The sequence below is a fragment of the Bombina bombina genome, chromosome 3, assembly GCF_027579735.1.
Source record: "Bombina bombina isolate aBomBom1 chromosome 3, aBomBom1.pri, whole genome shotgun sequence".
In the NCBI taxonomy this organism is placed as follows: Eukaryota; Metazoa; Chordata; class Amphibia; order Anura; family Bombinatoridae; genus Bombina; species Bombina bombina.
Genome location: NC_069501.1, coordinates 1062100112 through 1062119190, shown reverse-complemented (window position 1 = coordinate 1062119190; position 19079 = coordinate 1062100112). Strand labels below are relative to the sequence as shown.

The window sequence follows — 19079 nt, the reverse complement described above, 5'->3', positions numbered from 1 at the left end:
TAAAATATAAAAATACTAAACTGTAAACTGTATTGGCTGTATTGCACATATTACCCAATATAAAAACTTTAACAGTTCTCTGTTAATAATTAAAACAAGTATCAAGTAACTCTCAACACAACAAAATGTTTCTGCAGCTAGCACAGGCACAGCATAACTTAAACGCATACTCATCTTTTATGCTTATTTCTATAGGAAGAATCAATTGATTGTTCACAGATTTAAAAAAAATTCGGCAACGATATTAGCACTGCTCTAGAACTTCCAAACTCATTATATACTCCTGGAGTAAAGGTTTATTAACCTGTTTTTATTTATGTTATTAAGGTTTGAACATGCAATACAGATTTAACAGATTTAACTGTTGTGGTATATAACATGTCTTTATCTTAAAATTTAATAAAATTAAGTTTTGAAAATTTGACAAAAGAGCAGTAATTAGATATGGATTGATAACACCTTGCATAAAATGTTTTTGTCAGCAAATTTGATTTAATTTTAGTCATAGTCTTTTGACTAAAATGTCATTTTGATTTAGTTTTAGTCGTAGTCTTTTGACTAAAATGCCATTTTAGTTTTAGTCGTATTTTAGACATCAGAATTTCTTTAGTTTTACACTCATTTTAGTCTAGTTTTAGTTGACGAAATTAACACTGTGCAAATGCAAGCAACATGCAGTAATCTAGAAACAATTCCATCTTTTGAGATGAATACAGATAACTGACTCATATTCATATGAATCAGTATGAACCAACTTGGCGCTGGGAATTATTAATGCCCCTCTGCATTTTACTGTGTGCACCCTATATACGGTTACTGGAGAAACCTCTGGTGCCAGTAACAAAAGAGAGTAGTAATTTAAATCCCTAGGTACCATTAACACAAAAACAGTGATTAAACCCTCTTTATGCAATTCAATTTTAAAACTGATTTATCAGCACTTGTATCGATTGTATATAGATCAACCACTCAAAGCTTACAGTGAAGGTGAGCACAAAAGCTCCTGTAACTTGTACCTCACACTATTTCTCTATAGAGTCATTATTCTGTCCAGAAGGGTGCAGCATTCCTAGGCATTGGAACAGATAACGTTATCCTTGTGAAAACAACTGACAGGTAAGATCATACACTGTGTTCATTTATGGCTTATGGTAACCTTTGTGCTTATTTATATTACTATGGGTCGTCAGGAAGATATGAGAGTTAGGGCTACGATACAGTGGGGAAAACAGTGATATGTCATGTGACCATATCAGCTCTCACAGCATGTATGTGACCTACAGACATCAAAAGCAGTAGTTCACAAATGCCACCCTAACCATTACCAATAATAGCTGTCCTGTAGCACCCCAAAGCAATTAACCATAACAGTGCTGACCTTAATCCTTACCACTGCATTTAACCCTAACTCTAACCACCACCCCATCCATTACCTAAAATTGCTGACTTGTACCCCACACTGCCATTAACTTTAACTATGATAATCAAACCTTATCATTATTAGCATTAGTTACTATCCACTACCTCTAATGCAAATCTCCTCTTAAAGCGACATTATATAGATAGGTGAACACATCTGGTGAGAGAATAAGAAGAGGAATATATGTCCAGCCATCAATCATCAGATAGCTCTCAGTAGTGAATTGCCCTTCAACAAAGGATAAAAAGAGTAGAAAGCAAACTAGATAACAAAAGTAAACTGGAAAGTTGTATAATTTGCATGTTCTATCCGAATTATGAAAGTTTAATTTGGACTTTAGTGTCCCTTTAACTCCATTACACCCCACATGACCTCCACCTTAATCACCCCCAATACGACCCCTGAACACTAACCCGAGACAACACTCCACCAGTCAAACCCTTCCTATGTGGTCTCGTACCCCAGCATAAAATAGAGGGTGGACTAAAGCACCTAACCCTCTAAGTTAAAGATTAATAAAACAATTTACACAAAATACATTACAAAACTACTTAAGCATTGCTGAAGTAATTACGCTATTCCTCCTGCAACAACAGGTCTTCTTGCTTCAAAATCCTACCTGTATTCTAAACTGGTTAATGGTTCCTCCTCTATCTATAGAATTTTAAGCAATTCTGATTGGCATAAAAATACTATTTTAAACACAATTTTGTGTGTTTTACATACAATGAAAAGTATTTTACAATACACTTCAATTTGCAAAAATGCTCATTGGGACTTCTCTACATAATAAGATGAAACATTATTATTAATGTATTTCCCTGGGCCCTGATAATATTTAATATATTTTTATGGCTTAACATATGTGTTTTTCCTATATACTATTTTAAAATACTATTTTATTAGAGATGGCCTACTCTCTTCACAATGCCCTGTTTCTTCCCTTGTGTTCCAAATTCCACAATTTAGTAAATGTGACTTTTCTCTCTATAATTCTAGGGGGAAAATGATGCCTGAAGATTTAGAGGAAAAGATAATGGAATCAAAGTCCAAGGTGATATTTAAGAATATTTTTGTATTATAACATAATCACACAATCATTTAAATGTAAATATTTCTCCAAAATAAAGTCTAGTATAGATTGCAATACATGCAAAGGAATACAATTTCCTGTAGTAACCATAATGGTCATAATGTTGCTTGACAATTTCGCAGACCACAATATTGCTGCAAAATGTGCTGTGGCAAGAGGCTCGGACTGAGCATTAGTCTGGTTGTCTTAGCCCCATTCAGTTGCCAGAATTATTATTTGTGCATGTTGCAGGGTCAGCAAAGTTCTGCCTTTCACTGCCTTGCTGAGTCTATGAGCCAGGTCACGGACAGTTATCCCCTCCCCAGGTTAGGGCTGCCAGCTCCACAAAAAAACTGGACAACCTGTAGATGACTGTGCAAGGGTGGTTGGTGGGGGTCACACAATGTTCCCTCCCAAAAGCTCTACCTAAGTAGACTGTCCCTTTAAATGTTTTTGTAAATCAAATTAGAACATTATACTTGACAGTTATGGTTAAAAAAAAAAACAAAGTGGGAAGGAGTGGACTGGTCTGACTTAAAATGCCCTGGCTTCTTTTGTATCCCAGGCCAGTCCTGTGCAGCAACAACCACAATATCACCAGCCATTGTGAGAGTTATGGTTATTTTATCCAACATAAAGTCTGTGATCACTGCAGTAATGTATAGAGATAGTTCTAAGGGATAAAGGATATTTAGAGGGCACTGCTAATGAGCTTAAGATATCACAGAGTATAAAAGACTGTTAAGTGAGTAGTTAAAGGGACAGTCTAGGCCAAAATAAACTTTCATGATTCAGATAGAGCATGTAATTTTAAACAATTTTCCAATTTACTTTTATCACCAATTTTGCTTTGTTCTCTTGGTATTCTTAGTTGAAAGCTTAACCTAGGAGATTCATATGCTAATTTCTTAGACCTTGAAGCCCACCTCTTTCAGATTGCATTTTAACAGTTTTTCACCACTAGAGGGTGTTAGTTCACGTATTTCATATAGATAACACTGTGCTCGTGCACGAGAAGTTATCTGGGAGCAGGCACTGATTGGCTAGACTGCAAGTCTGTCAAAAGAACTGAAAAAAGGGGCAGTTTGCAGAGGCTTAGATACAAGATAATCACAGAGGTTAAAATTATATTATTATAACTGTGTTGGTTATGCAAAACTGGGAAATGGTTAATAAAGGGATTAGCTATCTTTTAAAACAATAACAATTCTGGTGTAGACTGTCCCTTTAACTGATAGATTGCTCTATATATGTACAACAGGGGCGTGATCCGATATACGGCGTAGTTTGCGGCGAAAGCGAGGGAATCCGCGTCGCCCGCAGTTTCAGCTCGCAACTCGAGCTATCCCATATACGGCGCCGTCAGATGCTAACGTGCCGTAAGTCGGATAAACCAGCGATGTCCAGAAATCTGCGCAAGTACAAATTTCTGGCGTCGCCAGTGACTTACGGCACGTTAGAAACTGCCAGCGCCTACAAAACCTGACTAAAGTCTAAATCACCCGCACTGTCTAACACGCCTCCCTAACATAGCCCGACACGTCTAACCCTCTATCCGCTATCTCTCCTCACTATCCTAACAATAAAATATGTATTAACCCCTAAACCGCCGCTCCCGGAGGCTGCCGCTACCTAATATTTTATTTATAGGTAAGTATTTAGATTTAAATAGGAATATTTTAATTAATAATATTAATATTAGATTTATTTTAATAAGAGTTTAGTTAGGATGTTAGAGTTAGATAGGGTTATTATACTTAATATATATCTAATATAATAACGATATTAACTATATTAACCCTAATATAATTAGGGTTAATATAGTTAATATATATAATATAATAACTATATTAACTATATTAACCCTAATATAATTAGGGTTAATATAGTTAATATAGCTGGCGGCGGTGTAGGGGGATTAGATTAGGGGTTAATACATTTATTATAGGTGGCCGCGGTGTAGGGGGATGTAGATTGTAGGCAAAAGAGCAGTTTACTTTGTGACAAAGCCCCGCCAAAAGGGCTGGCAAAAGAGCTGAATTCTTTGGGGCATGCCCCGCAAAAAGCCCTTTTAAGGGCTGGCAAAAGAGCTGTTACTTTGGGGCAATGCCATGCAAAAAGCCCTTTTCAGGGCTATTTGTAGGGTTAGACTTAGGTTTAGTGGTAGGGATAGTTTAGTATTTTAGGGGTTAAATAATTTAATATAGATGGCGGCGGGGTAGGGGGATTAGATTAGGGGTTAATAATTTTAAAATAGATAGCGGCAGGGTAGGGGCTCACTTTAGGGAGTAGGTAAGGTAGATGGCGGCGGTGTTAGGGGCTCACAGTAGGGGATAGATCAGTTAGATGGTGGCGGTTTTAGGGGCTCACAGTAGGGGGTTAGTTTATGTAGATGGCGACGGTTTAGGGGTTAAATACTTTATTAGGGATTGCGGCGGGGGATCGCGGTTGACAGGTAGATAGACATTGCGCATGCGTTAGGTGTTAGGTTTTATTTAGCAGATCGCGGTTGACAGTTAGATAGACATTGCGCATGCGTTAGGTGTTAGGTTTTATTTAGCAGCTAGTTTAGAGAGTTACGGGGCTCCAATACTCAGCGTAAGGCTTCTTACGGCTGCTTTTTGTGGCGAGGTGAAAATGGAGTAAGATTTCTCCATTTTCGCCACGTAAGTCCTTACGCTGTATATTGGATACCAAACTGCGCGGGTTTGGTATACCTGCCTATGGCCCAAAAAACTACGGGCGACGGCAGAAATATACGCGCGTAACTTCTAGGTTACGCCGTATATGTGATACCAAACCCGCGCAAATATTGGCGTCGCTGACTTTTGCGGTCGACGATTTTTATCGGATCGACCCCCAGACCTTTTATAAAAAGTCAAATTTTTACTTTTTTTTCGTAGTGTTAGTTTTTTTTTAATTTGTCATTTAGATTTTTTAATTGGTAGTATTTTTTTTATTTTATTAGAATATTAATGTTAGGTTAATTTATAGTTTAATGTTAGCTTTATTTTTATTTCACAGGTAAATTTTTATTAATTTTAAAATATTGTAATTTTAATTTAAAGTTAGGGGATGTTAGGTTTAGGGGTTAATAGTTTAATTTAGTGTTTTGCGATGTGGGGGCAGGCAGTTTAGGGGTTAATAGGTTTATTTAGTGGCGGCGATGTGGGAGCCCGGAAGTTTAGGGGTTAATAGGTTTATTTAGTGGCGATGATGTGGGAGGCCGGAGGTTTAGAGGTTAATAACTTTATTATAGTGGTGGCAATGTGGGAGGCCGGAGGTTTAGGGGTTAATAACTTTATTATAGTGGCGGCGATGACGGGGAGTGGCGGATTAGGGCCTAATATATGTAAATAGTATTGGCGATGTGGGTGGGCGGCAGATTAGGGGTTAGGTTTATTTAATAGTTGCAATGTGGGTGGGCAGCAGATTAGGGGTTAATACGTTTTAAATAGTGTTCGCGATGAGGGAGGGTGGCGGTTTAGGGGTTAATAGGAAGTTTATGGGTGTTAGTGTACTTTGTAACAGTTTAGTTATGAGTTTTGTGAAACATTTTTGCTTCCCAAAATCCATAACTACTGCTCTCAGATGGTGGTATGGATTGTGTCGGTATAGAGCATAAAGCAAGCTTTTTAGCCTTAACGCACAACCTGTAATACCGGCGCAATGAAAATCCCACACAAAAACGTCATATTTTTGTGAGCGGAATGGACGTTGCGTTATAGGTTAAAATGTTTGCGGTATAGCTATACCGACACGACTCGTAATATGCGTTCCTGGCCATTACGCTGGAATTGCCATTTTTCAGCATTAAAAGCCGTAACGCACTGTAACGCAAAACTCGCAGGTACATCATCTAAATTACATATTACAAAAGCATATGTAATGACCAATGACTATTATAACAAAATGCATAATATAGATAATATAGGTTAAATGCATATTATAAGTGTATATGCAATGAGCGATGTATTCTGTCTATATGGTTTAGAGTTAGTAAGACAAACAATTGCTGTAAAAGAAAAAACTATTTAAGAAGAAAAGACATGCCAATAAAAAACTAAGCCTTCTATACTATTCAGGAGGCCTCCCTTTGTCCTCACATCTTATAGGGTAATGAAGTTTATAGAGGGCTATCTGAAATAGAGGAGACCACTTATGAATCTCATTGTTGGGACCTCAGATTTTATTTTATTATGTTGCTATATATTTAGAATGGAAGGGGAAAAGGGAGTTATCTATCAAACAGTGTTAGTATAACTGAGGATTCTATCTATTAGGAGCATATCTTTACAACTGGCTGTGGGTAGCAGTCCGACTCTACAATAATTATATAGATCATATGATGCATGTGTACATTCAGTAATAATCATACGCTAATCACCCAAGATTATTTATTTATAAGTTGTGTAGATCAAGATGAGGAACAGTATATCTAGTATGGTGTGCACATTGTATAGTAATGCCTATGGTTTCTTAAGGGGTGTACCTAGCTAAGATGAAAAGGGAAACCCTAAGCAATGACTCTATATTCCATTCTGAGAGCAGATTGGAACTTCTATATTTAAATTATTAGTAGGCCAGCTATCACAGTCATGGGTGCAGATGTAAAAACACTTTCTTATTCCTCAATGATAACAGAATCTTGCGGTACCGGCCGCAGGCAGCAAGACCCAAAAAACACCATAAAGAAAATTAAGGAGTAAGCCCTCATGAGGGAAGCTGGAGGGGTTGAAATAATGTGTTACTGGAGTGAGATTGTTGTATTCTAAATGAGCAAAAACAAATATGTTTGTCCTGTATATATTCATAAGACCATCGTTCAGTTCTTATAACAAACATATATCAGGAATAAAACCTCAAATAGCTGCACTAATAGGAGAGATCTGTAGTTCGCTATTTTAACTGCTGGAGTGGTTCCTATCGCTAGCTAGTAAGAACAGTAAAAAAAAGGTAAAAACTATCTAGTTTGTGCATAACAAAACATTAAAGGGGCCACTATTAAACTCGTGTTACAAGAAAATTAATAAGTGCGGATCAATGTCTACATACGTTCTCAGTTTTGGGTATGGGAGTCCGAATATTAAGTGTCCAGATATGTGGGAGGCTGGAAGAGGTGTACTGCTCACCCCTACGATCCACTCATTTGTTGGTTATTAACCCACACCTGGTCTCAGTACACTCATGTGGGGTTTAAGATACAAAGGGTAACTATAAGAACAAACATATGCTTGCCTATGTATCAATATATGTCTCCTCATGATGATCAGCCATAAACTGGAGTCGCCCTAAATGTTGTTTCCAGAGCGAGGTAAGCTTCTGGCCAGGATGAGAGCCACCCAGGACATCCTCCATTCATCTTCTATTGTCGGCACGGCGATCTGCAATATCGGTGCAGCCGACATGAGGTGCTGTGATGATCTTTTTGGCTCTTCTGGGCAGATAGGTTTGGAGTCTTCATGGGAGTGAAGTATGGAACAGTCGCAAGTTGTATTTGTGTAGTTAGGTTTGTTGCGTCAATCTTCATGAGGTGCTCTGGATTAATTGGTAGAAATGCTCTTTCTAAATAGCGGTCATCCGTTTGAGGCATCACAACCTGCGGTTTGGCAAAAAGCTTATCATCTTCCTTGGTCGATACCATCTATACAACAGGTGTGTTTTCTGGGTCCACATTACTCTGATTAGTAGTGTCGCCTCCATTATCCCAATCTGCGGCGAATGCACTCTCAAGCCATATGAAGTGATCGTTCAATAAGTTAGCGATCATCTCAAGTAGAATAACTTTGTTGAGCTCCTTCTAGGGTTGCCACCTTTTGCCCAGAAAATTCCTGGATACTTTTTAAGTGGGCGTGGAGAGGGTGTGGCTTGGGGTGTGGCTTCTCGCTGCCTCAAATTCATTATTAAATATATATATATAATATATATCATATATATAATATATCATATATATTATATATATATATATATTATATATATATCATATATATATAATATATATATACCGTATATATATTTTATATATATATATATATATATATATATATATATATATATATATATATATATATATATATATTATATATATATATATATATTATATATATATATATATATATATTATATATCTATATATATTATATATATCTTATATATATCTATATATATCATATATTTATATATATATATATATATATATATATATATATATAATACATATATATTATATATATAATATACAGGGAGTGCAGAATTATTAGGCAAGTTGTATTTTTGAGGATTAATTTTATTATTGAACAACAACCATGTTCTCAATGAACCCAAAAAACTCATTAACCCCTTAACGACCAACGACGTATGGGGTACGTCCTGCAAAAAAATGCAGTTAATGACCAAGGACGTACCCCGTATGTCGTTGGTCTTTGAAAGCCCTGGAAGCGATCCTGATCGCTTCCAGCCGCTTTCATGTTATTGCAGTGATGCCTCGATATTGAGGCATCCTGCAATAACAGTTTTGAGCAGTTCGATTTAGAGAGAGCCACTCTGTGGCCCTCTCTGCATCGGCCATTGATCGCGGTGTTCGTTGGTGGGTGGGAGCTTACCAAGGGAGGCGGGTGGGCGGCGATCAATGGAGGAGGGGGGCAGGATCGCGTGTGGGGTGCGTGCCAGAATGCGCGCGCGTGCACGGGAGCGGGTGCGCGCGCGTGCACGCGGGCGGGTGCGCGCGTGTGCGGGTGGGAACCCTACACTATGGAACAATTATAGTGGGAGAGACTCAGTGGGAGAGAGGGTATAAATGGTATAAATAAATACAATTAGTAATCTGGGAGAGGGTTGGGGGTTGGGGGTTGTGGGGGGGCAGCTACACTACAGAAATTAGTTGTTTTTTTTAATAAAAATAAACATAACCGTTTTTAATTTGAAACTGGGTACTGGCAGACAGCTGCCAGTACCCAATATGGCGCACAATAAGGCAGGGGGGGGGTTAGAGAGCTGTTTGGGGGGGGATCAGGGAGGTTGGGGGCTAAGGGGGGATCCTACATAGCAGCATATGTAAATATGCTAAAAAAAAATAATAAAATAATAAAAGATAGCTTTTATTTTAGTACTGGCAGACTTTCTGCCAGTACTTAAGATGGCGGGGACAATTGTGGGGTTGGGGATGGAAGAGAGCTGTTTGGGAGGGATCAGGGGGTGTGATGTGTCAGGTGGGAGGCTGATCTCTACACTAAAGCTAAAATTAACCCTGCAAGCTCCCTACAAGCTACCTAATTAACCCCTTCACTGCTAGCCATAATACTCGTGTGATGCGCAGCGGCATTTAGCGGCCTTCTAATTACCAAAAAGCAACGCCAAAGCCATATATGTCTGCTATTTCTGAACAAAGGGGATCCCAGAGAAGCATTTACAACCATTTGTGCCATAATTGCACAAGCTGTTTGTAAATGATTTCAGTGAGAAACCTAAAATTGTGAAAAATTTTAAGTTTTTTTTAATTTGATCGCATTTGGCGGTGAAATGGTGGCATGAAATATACCAAAATTGGCCTAGATCAATATTTGGGGTTGTCTACTACACTACACTAAAACTAAAATTATCCCTAAAAGCTCCCTACATGCTCCATAATTAACCCCTTCACTGCTGGCCATAATACACGTGTAGTGCGCAGTGGCATTTAGCAGCCTTCTAATTACTAAAAAGCAACACCAAAGCCATATATGTCTGCTATTTCTGAACAAAGGGGATCCCAAAGAAGAATTTACAACCATTTAAGCCATAATTGCAGAAGCTGTTTGTAAATAATTTCAGTGAGAAACCAAAAGTTTGTGAAAAAATTAGTAAAAAAGTGAACAATTTTTTGTATTTAATCGCATTTGGCAGTGAAATGGTGGCATGAAATATACCAAAATGGGCCTAGATGAATACTTTGGGATGTCTACTAAAAAAAAATATATACATGTCAATGGATATTCAGAGATTCCTGAAAGATATTAGTGTTCTAATCTAACTAGCGCTGTTACGGTTACCCTTAGTCTCGCTGAGAGATGGACCGCTTAGTAGCCTGGATCCCTATTGCTAAAGAGGGGAGAAGCTGCTTTCCATAGTATTCTATATGAGTCTCGCAAATATAGAATAATCTCCCTTAGCTGCAGTACAGCTAGGATACCCTTCTGCCCACAAAAACGAGTCAACGCTGCGATTGAGGGTCAAACAAGAACTCAGGACTGGGATGCCCAGCCTGCTTTTTATTAAGGTTACATGCACACAGGGCACTCCCAGGGGGAGAGGGGGGGAAGCACAAAATCCCCCATCACACATTTAGATAGAGAGCACTGTCCTTTGACAGGCCACAATAGGATTACAGTACTTAAGATAACAAGTTTACAAGTTCATCTTATCAATTAGCAGTCTGGCTCCAGAGGTGATTAGACAATAGTTTCTAAAAGCTGAAAAAAAAAGAGTTAACTCTTTATGAAATGAAACTTGTTACAGTTTTCTTGGAGCCCTTCTTAGGCGCTGGCTTGCTGGTTCAGGCATTGCTGCTGGGAAATAAGCTCTTCACAACAAAATAACTAATGCTTCTGTAACATTGCTCCCTTTCTGTGGAACACTCTGGCAGACACGGTCTGACCCCTTTTCGGGGCAGACTAAGGCTGTCCAGACCGCTGGTTATGCGGGGCTGAGGTCGGTTTGTCTGGACAACCCGTCGGCGTTGCCATTCTGTTTCCCAGGTCTGTAAGTAATGGTGAAATTGAAGGTTTGCAACGATAAGCTCCAACGTAATAGCCTGCCGTTATCTCCAGAGACCCGGTTCAGCCACACCAACGGGTTATGGTCGGTGACCAGAGTGAACTCCTGACCATATAAATAGGGAGTCAATTTCTTTAATGCCCACACCAAAGCCAAACACTCCTTTTCGACCGCTGCATAGCTGACTTCGCGGGGCAGGAGCTTCCGGCTGATGTAGGCAACTGGATGCTCCCCTCCATCTTCGCCTACTTGGCTGAGGACGGCTCCCAGCCCGAACATGGAAGCATCTGTATGGACGATAAAACGTTTGTTAAGGGCTGGGGCCGCCAAGACAGGAGCGTTAATTAGAGCATTTTTGAGAGCCTGGAAAGCCGTTTCACAGTGGGGAGACCACAGGACCTGTCGAGGTAAGTTCTTCTTGGTCAAGTCAGTCAGGGGTTTGGCAAGTGTGCTGTAGTCTGGTACGAACCGTCTATAGTACCCTGCCGTGCCCAGGAAGGCTAGGACCTGAGTCTTAGTGATGGGGGTGGGCCAATTGGCGACAGCTTCTATTTTGGCCGGCTCTGGTCGCTGCTTTCCACACCCCACCCGGTGACCCAGGTACTGTACCTCGGCCATCCCAAAGTGGCATTTTTCTGGCTTCAGAGTCAGGCCAGCAGCCCGGATCTGATCCAGAACCATTCCCACATGAGCTAAGTGGTCCTCCCAGGACTCACTGTGGATCGCTATGTCGTCCAGGTAGGCGCAAGCAAAACTCTGGAAGCCATCCAGGAGCCTATCCACCAAGCGCTGGAATGTAGCTGGGGCATTCTTCATCCCAAACGGCATTACCCTAAACTGATATAAGCCGAATGGGGTGACGAATGCCGACTTGGGGATAGCCTCCGGGGCCAGGGGAATCTGCCAGTAACCTTTGCAGAGGTCAATAGTGGTCAGGTAATTTCCCCTGGCTATACGATCGAGTAGCTCGTCTACCCTGGGCATAGGGTAAGCGTCCGTCACGGTATTTTCATTGAGCCTCCGATAGTCTACGCAGAACCGGGTGGTCCCATCTTTCTTGGGCACCAAGACAACTGGGGAGGCCCAGGGACTATCGGAGGGCTCAATTACCCTGAGCTGGAGCATCTCATCGATCTCCTTCTTCATTCCTGTCCTAACTGCTTCGGGGATTCGGTACGGAGCCTGGCGCAAGGGAGCTTGTCCCGGAGTATCTACCTGGTGGGTGGTTAAAGTAGTGTACCCTGGCTTCGGGGAGAAGGTGAGGTGTTTGGACTGGAGGAGTTGGTTGAGCTGCTCCCTTTCAGTGGGGCTAAGTTGGTCCCCTATCTGAACCTGCGCCACTATACCTGTGGGGAGGCTCTTTTCTAATAGGTCTGGAATGGGTAAACTGTCGGGGTCTTCCTGAGGGGAACAACATACGGCCGTCACGTTCTCTGGTCGCTCAAAATATTCCTTGAGCATGTTTACATGGAATGTCTTTCTAAGATTGTTGTCGTGGCAGCTAGCTATCACATAAGTGGTGTCTCCCCTTTTCTCTACGATCTGGTAGGGACCCTGCCAGGACGCCTGCAATTTGTCTGTCTTCACCGGCTTAAGTACTAACACCTTTTGTCCTATGGTGAAGATTCTCTTTCGGGCCCCCCGATCGTACCATACTTTCTGTCTTCTCTGGGCCAACTGGAGATTAGCCCGCATGGATTTGGCTAATTGCTCCATTCGGTCCCTGAGTTCCAGCACGTATGGCACAATTGGGACACCGTCAGCCTCCATCTCTCCCTCCCAGTGCTCCCGGATCAGGTTTAGGGGTCCCCGTACCTTTCTTCCGTAGAGCAACTCGAAGGGAGAGAACCCTGTCGTTTCCTGGGGCACCTCCCGATAAGCAAATAGGAGGTGCGGCAGGAAGCGTTCCCAGTCTCGGTATTCCTGAGTGAACGTCTTGAGCATTTGCTTGAGGATCCCATTGAACCTCTCACACAGCCCGTTCGTCTGGGGGTGGTATGGGGAGCTTAGGAGGGACTTAATTTTGCAAACCTGCCAGAGTTGTTGGGTCAATTCAGACGTAAATTGGGTGCCTCGGTCGGATAGGATTTCTTTTGGAAATCCTACCCGGGAGAACACCTGTACTAGTGCATTCGCTACCGTATCCGCTTGTATGTTGGATAGGGCGACAGCCTCTGGGTACCTGGTAGCGTAGTCCACTACGGTAAGAATGTATCGCTTACCGGAGGGACTAGGGGTAGCCAGTGGTCCCACTAGGTCAATAGCAACCCGGCTGAAGGGTTCCTCTACAATGGGCATATTTACTAGCTGGGCTTTAGGGTGATCGCCTCGCCTTCCTACTCGTTGACACACATCGCAGGTGTTACAGTAAGTTCTAACGTCAGCGTGCACCCCTGGCCAAAAGAACGTGTGAGTAATGCGGTGTAGGGTACGGGTAACGGCTAGGTGGCCTGCTAAGGGGATGTCGTGGCCTATTTTGAGGATTTCTTGACGGTATTTGTGGGGCACTACCAGCTGTCGCCTACGCTGTCCCCTTTTCTCTGTCCAGCGGTATAGTTTCCCTTTTTCCCATAAGAATGTTTCGTTATCTGCCCCGCCCCCTCCGGTCTCTGCTCGTTCCCGGTACTTTTGTAAGGTCGGGTCAGTCTTAGACTCTGCCTCGAAGGCATCTGGGGTGTCCCAGGGTATGGGGCCTAACCTGTCAGGCAAGGTCGGGGTAGGTCTTACCTGTGTCTCCCGCACTGGTGAGAGCTCTCGCTCCGTCCGGGCTTGGGCCCGTGTAGTCACTGGGTCCGCCTCGTTGTTGCATACTGGAGCATAGGCAGAAGTCATGGGGCCCAAATCGTTGCCCAGTAGTACTTCGGCAGGTAAATTATCCATTAGGCCCACGTTCACAGCCCCCTTTCCCGCTCCCCAATCAAGATGCACTTTAGCTGTTGGAATTTTGTACACATCCCCCCCCGCCACTCTAACGGCCACAGTCTGTCCGGATCGCTTGTGCTCTGGCACCAAATGACTCTGTACCAGCGTGATAGTAGCCCCTGTGTCTCGCAATCCCTCGGTAGATCGCCCCTCGAGCCATACCCTCTGCCGATGGTGCTGGCGGTTATCTGAGGCAGCATATACAGGGTCTGCCTCGTGAAGCGGCCCCACATATCCCTCCATAGGGGCCTCTTGGTTAACACAGAGGGCCCGGGCCGGACGATAGGACCCAGAGGGGTAATTGTAATTCCTGGGTGTCTGGTGCGTATTAAGGGGGCAGCTAGCCATGAAATGCCCTGGTTGCTTGCATCGGTGGCAAGTCGGTCTGGGACGCTCAGAGCTGTTATTGGGTGGTCCTGAGTGTCGGACGGGCCCTGTGGGCACCGGGGCTCGGAATTCAGCACGAGGGGGTGCACGGTAAACCTCTCTGGGTTCGACCCGTGCTGGAGCTCGGTAGTTCATGGGTTCGTGAAGACGGGAGTCATAATGTTCATCGGCCAATTTGGCTGCTTCTTCTAAGGTAGAAGGCCGCCTGTCTCGCAGCCATTCCTTCCCTTGCTGTTCCATGCCATTATAAAAATGTTCTAAGAGAAACAATTGTAAAATTTCCTCCCCAGTCACCGCTTTACTTCCGCTCAGCCAGTGATTTGCCGCTCTCCGCATTTGGTGCGCCCATTCCATATGGGTATCGTTAGGCTTCTTTTCCGTGCCCCGAAACTGTCGGCGATACGTGTCCGGAGTTACAGCGTACCGTCGCAACAGTGTCTCCTTAACTAGCTCATACTGTGTCACTTCCTCAGCACCCAGAGTACGAAAGGCTTCCAGGGCTCGCCCGGATAGTTTCCCAGACAATATCGTGGGCCACTCTCTGTTGGGAATCTGGTGCAGGGCACATTGCCTTTCGAAGTCCGCCAAATATTCATCAATCCCTGTCTCGCTCTCTAGGAAGGGTCGAAATGCCGCATAGGGTATCTTGGGCCTCCCAGCATTTTCGACAGGGATGATTACCTGCGGGGCTTCAGCATTGCGGTGTGCGTTCGCTAGGTTGAGTTCGTGGGCTCGAGTCTCTCGTATATCCTCGTCCGCCTCCGCCATCAACTGCTGTACCAATTCCATGGAGGGGTTCGGCCCGTATAATGAGAGCCTTTCCCGAACAATCCTGGTTTTTTCGTCACTAATCGTGGTCGGTGTTTCCGCCATTGTGAAGCTCTGATCCAGTTCGGTCAATTCTGCGATCAGCTCTCTCCTCGGCCGGTTGCTGGCGTACCCCCCTCTGCTTTCAAGTAAATCCTTTAGGGTTGTACGCTTCAATTTTTCGTAAGCGCTCTCCATCCGTTCTGTACCTCTCCTAGGAAATCCAGGAAAATCCCGCCGCTGCCGCCAAATGTTACGGTTACCCTTAGTCTCGCTGAGAGATGGACCGCTTAGTAGCCTGGATCCCTATTGCTAAAGAGGGGAGAAGCTGCTTTCCATAGTATTCTATATGAGTCTCGCAAATATAGAATAATCTCCCTTAGCTGCAGTACAGCTAGGATACCCTTCTGCCCACAAAAACGAGTCAACGCTGCGATTGAGGGTCAAACAAGAACTCAGGACTGGGATGCCCAGCCTGCTTTTTATTAAGGTTACATGCACACAGGGCACTCCCAGGGGGAGAGGGGGGGAAGCACAAAATCCCCCATCACACATTTAGATAGAGAGCACTGTCCTTTGACAGGCCACAATAGGATTACAGTACTTAAGATAACAAGTTTACAAGTTCATCTTATCAATTAGCAGTCTGGCTCCAGAGGTGATTAGACAATAGTTTCTAAAAGCTGAAAAAAAAAGAGTTAACTCTTTATGAAATGAAACTTGTTACAGTTTTCTTGGAGCCCTTCTTAGGCGCTGGCTTGCTGGTTCAGGCATTGCTGCTGGGAAATAAGCTCTTCACAACAAAATAACTAATGCTTCTGTAACAAGCGCTAATTTTGAAAAATAATGGTTTGGAAATAGCAAAGTGCTACTTGTACTTATTGCCCTATAACTTACAAAAAAAGCAAAGAACATGTAAACATTGGGTATTTCTAAACTCAGGACAAAATTTAGAAACTATTTAGCATGGGTGTTTTTTGGTGGTTGTAGATGTGTAACAGATTTTGGGGGTCATAGTTAGAAAAAGTGTGTTTTTTTCAATTTTTTCCTCATATTTTATAATTTTTTTTACAGTAAATTATAAGATATGATGAAAATAATAGTATCTTTAGAAAGTCCATTTAATGGCGAGAAAAACGGTATATAATATGTGTGGGTGCAGTAAATGAGTAAGCGGAAAATTACAGCTAAACACAAACACTGCAGAAATGTAAAAATAGCCTTGGTCCCAAATGGACAGAAAATGGAAAAGTGCTGTGGTCCTTAAGGGGTTAATATCAAAGCTGAATAGTTTTGGAAGTAGTTTTTAGTTTGTTTTTAGTTATAGCTATTTTAGGGGGATATCTGTGTGTGCAGGTGACTATTACTGTGCATAATTATTAGGCAACTTAACAAAAAACAAATATATACCCATTTCAATTATTTATTTTTACCAGTGAAACCAATATAACATCTCAACATTCACAAATATACATTTCTGACATTCAAAAACAAAACAAAAACAAATCAGTGACCAATATAGCCACCTTTCTTTGCAAGGACACTCCATCCATGGATTCTGTCAGTGTTTTGATCTGTTCACCATCAACATTGCGTGCAGCAGCAACCACAGCCTCCCAGACACTGTTCAGAGAGGTGTACTGTTTTCCCTCCTTGTAAATCTCACATTTGATGATGCACCACAGGTTCTCAATGGGGTTCAGATCAGGTGAACAAGGAGGCCATGTCATTAGATTTTCTTCTTTTATACCCTTTCTTGCCAGCCACGCTGTGGAGTACTTGGACGCGTGTGATGGAGCATTGTCCTGCATGAAAATCATGTTTTTCTTGAAGGATGCAGACTTCTTCCTGTACCACTGCTTGAAGAAGGTGTCTTCCAGAAACTGGCAGTAGGACTGGGAGTTGAGCTTGACTCCATCCTCAACCCAAAAAGGCCCCACAAGCTCATCTTTGATGATACCAGCCCAAACCAGTACTCCACCTCCACCTTGCTGGCGTCTGAGTCGGACTGGAGCTCTCTGCCCTTTACCAATCCAGCCACGGGCCCATCCATCTGGCCCATCAAGACTCACTCTCATTTCATCAGTCCGTAAAACCTTAGAAAAATCAGTCTTGAGATATTTCTTGGCCCAGTCTTGACGTTTCAGCTTGTGTGTCTTGTTCAGTGGTGGTCGTCTTTCAGCCTTTCTTACCTTGGGCATGTCTCTGAGTATTGCACACCTTGTGCTTTTGGGCACTCCAGTGATGTTGCAGCTCTGAAATATCGCCAAACTGGTGGCAAGTGGCATCTTGGCAGCTGCACGCTTGACTTTTCTCAGTTCATGGGCAGTTATTTTGCGCCTTGGTTTTTCCACACACTTCTTGCGACCCTGTTGACTATTTTGAATGAAACGCTTGATTGTTCGATGATCACGCTTCAGAAGCTTTGCAATTTTAAGAGTGCTGCATCCCTCTGCAAGATATCTCACTATTTTTTACTTTTCTGAGCCTGTCAAGTCCTTCTTTTGACCCATTTTGCCAAAGGAAAGGAAGTTGCCTAATAATTATGCACACCTGATATAGGGTGTTGATGTCATTAGACCACACCCCTTCTCATTACAGAGATGCACATCACCTAATATGCTTAATTGGTAGTAGGCTTTTGAGCCTATACAGCTTGGAGTAAGACAACATGCATAAAGAGGATGATGTGGTCAAAATACTTATTTGCCTAATAATTCTGCACTCCCTGTATATATATATATATATATATATATATATTATATATATATGTAATATATATATATATTATATATATATTATATTTACACATAATTAAGCCCCCACAATTTAATTAAGCCCCATACCAATTTGAAAAAACAGCAGACACAGCCAAGTATTACCCACAGTTTCTCTGTGGCTGCTCTGCACTTGTTGGCTTAGGAAGGCTGTTGCACTCTGCACAGGACCTACAGTCAACGGGAGGTGGTGGAACCATGAAGGTAACAACTGGCCATGTTTCGGCAGGCAGACAGCCCGCCGCGCGGCCACCGCACCAACACCTGTCTGTCTCTCTGTCGCTCTCCACTGCAGCCGGATGTGACGACTTTCTCGACCCTCCTCCCCCCTCCCACACCAATCTCCTCACTCTGTCCTGCAGACTCCCTCCCTACCCGTTTTGTAGAGCAGACTGAAAAGAAAAAGTTTGTGAATAGACTAAGTTCTCATGCTGCTAACAGAGGAATCCGATTCCTATCACATGCTGCTCGCTCCTGTAAACCCCGGGCTAAGCGCTCCTCTGGCCAGCTAATGTTTTGTAAGTCTGCTCACTGCTGCGCCAGGGGAGTGCTTAGCCCGGGGCATTTGAGGCTAGTTCCGGGACACGGGACACAGAGCCTCAGACTGGGACTGTCCCGGTGAAACCGGGGCAGGTGGCAACCCTAGCTCCATCCGGTATGAGTTGCAGGTACGTATATCCCTGTTTAGTGTGTGTAGGATCAGTACTCTATCGGTACTTCATAATGACAAAGGCCCTAGGGCGCCCCGCTGGGGGGTTGGTTAAGAGGCCTAATAATATTGGCTTTTAAATAATGGGATTCTTTAGTAGCATCGCATATGGTATGGTTGGTTAAGTGATGATGAATATAGGAGTAGATTAGTCAAGAGCCCTGTAGGAGCTAGCAATTGAGCGACCTATCATGGCCCGCCGCCCGGAAGTTCCCCCAATATTAATAATTTTAA

General features: G+C 42.8%; 1 protein-coding gene across 1 annotated transcript in view; it reads left to right on the top strand.

Annotated features, from left to right (window-relative positions):
- Positions 1–19079, top strand: part of CSAD (cysteine sulfinic acid decarboxylase) — a 144009-nt gene that overhangs the window by 68892 nt on the left and 56038 nt on the right. Inside the window, exons 6-7 of the mRNA XM_053708322.1 lie at positions 1037–1116; positions 2420–2474. Of these exons, the coding sequence (XP_053564297.1) occupies positions 1037–1116; positions 2420–2474 (135 nt within the window). The remainder of the gene's footprint in view (positions 1–1036; positions 1117–2419; positions 2475–19079) is intronic.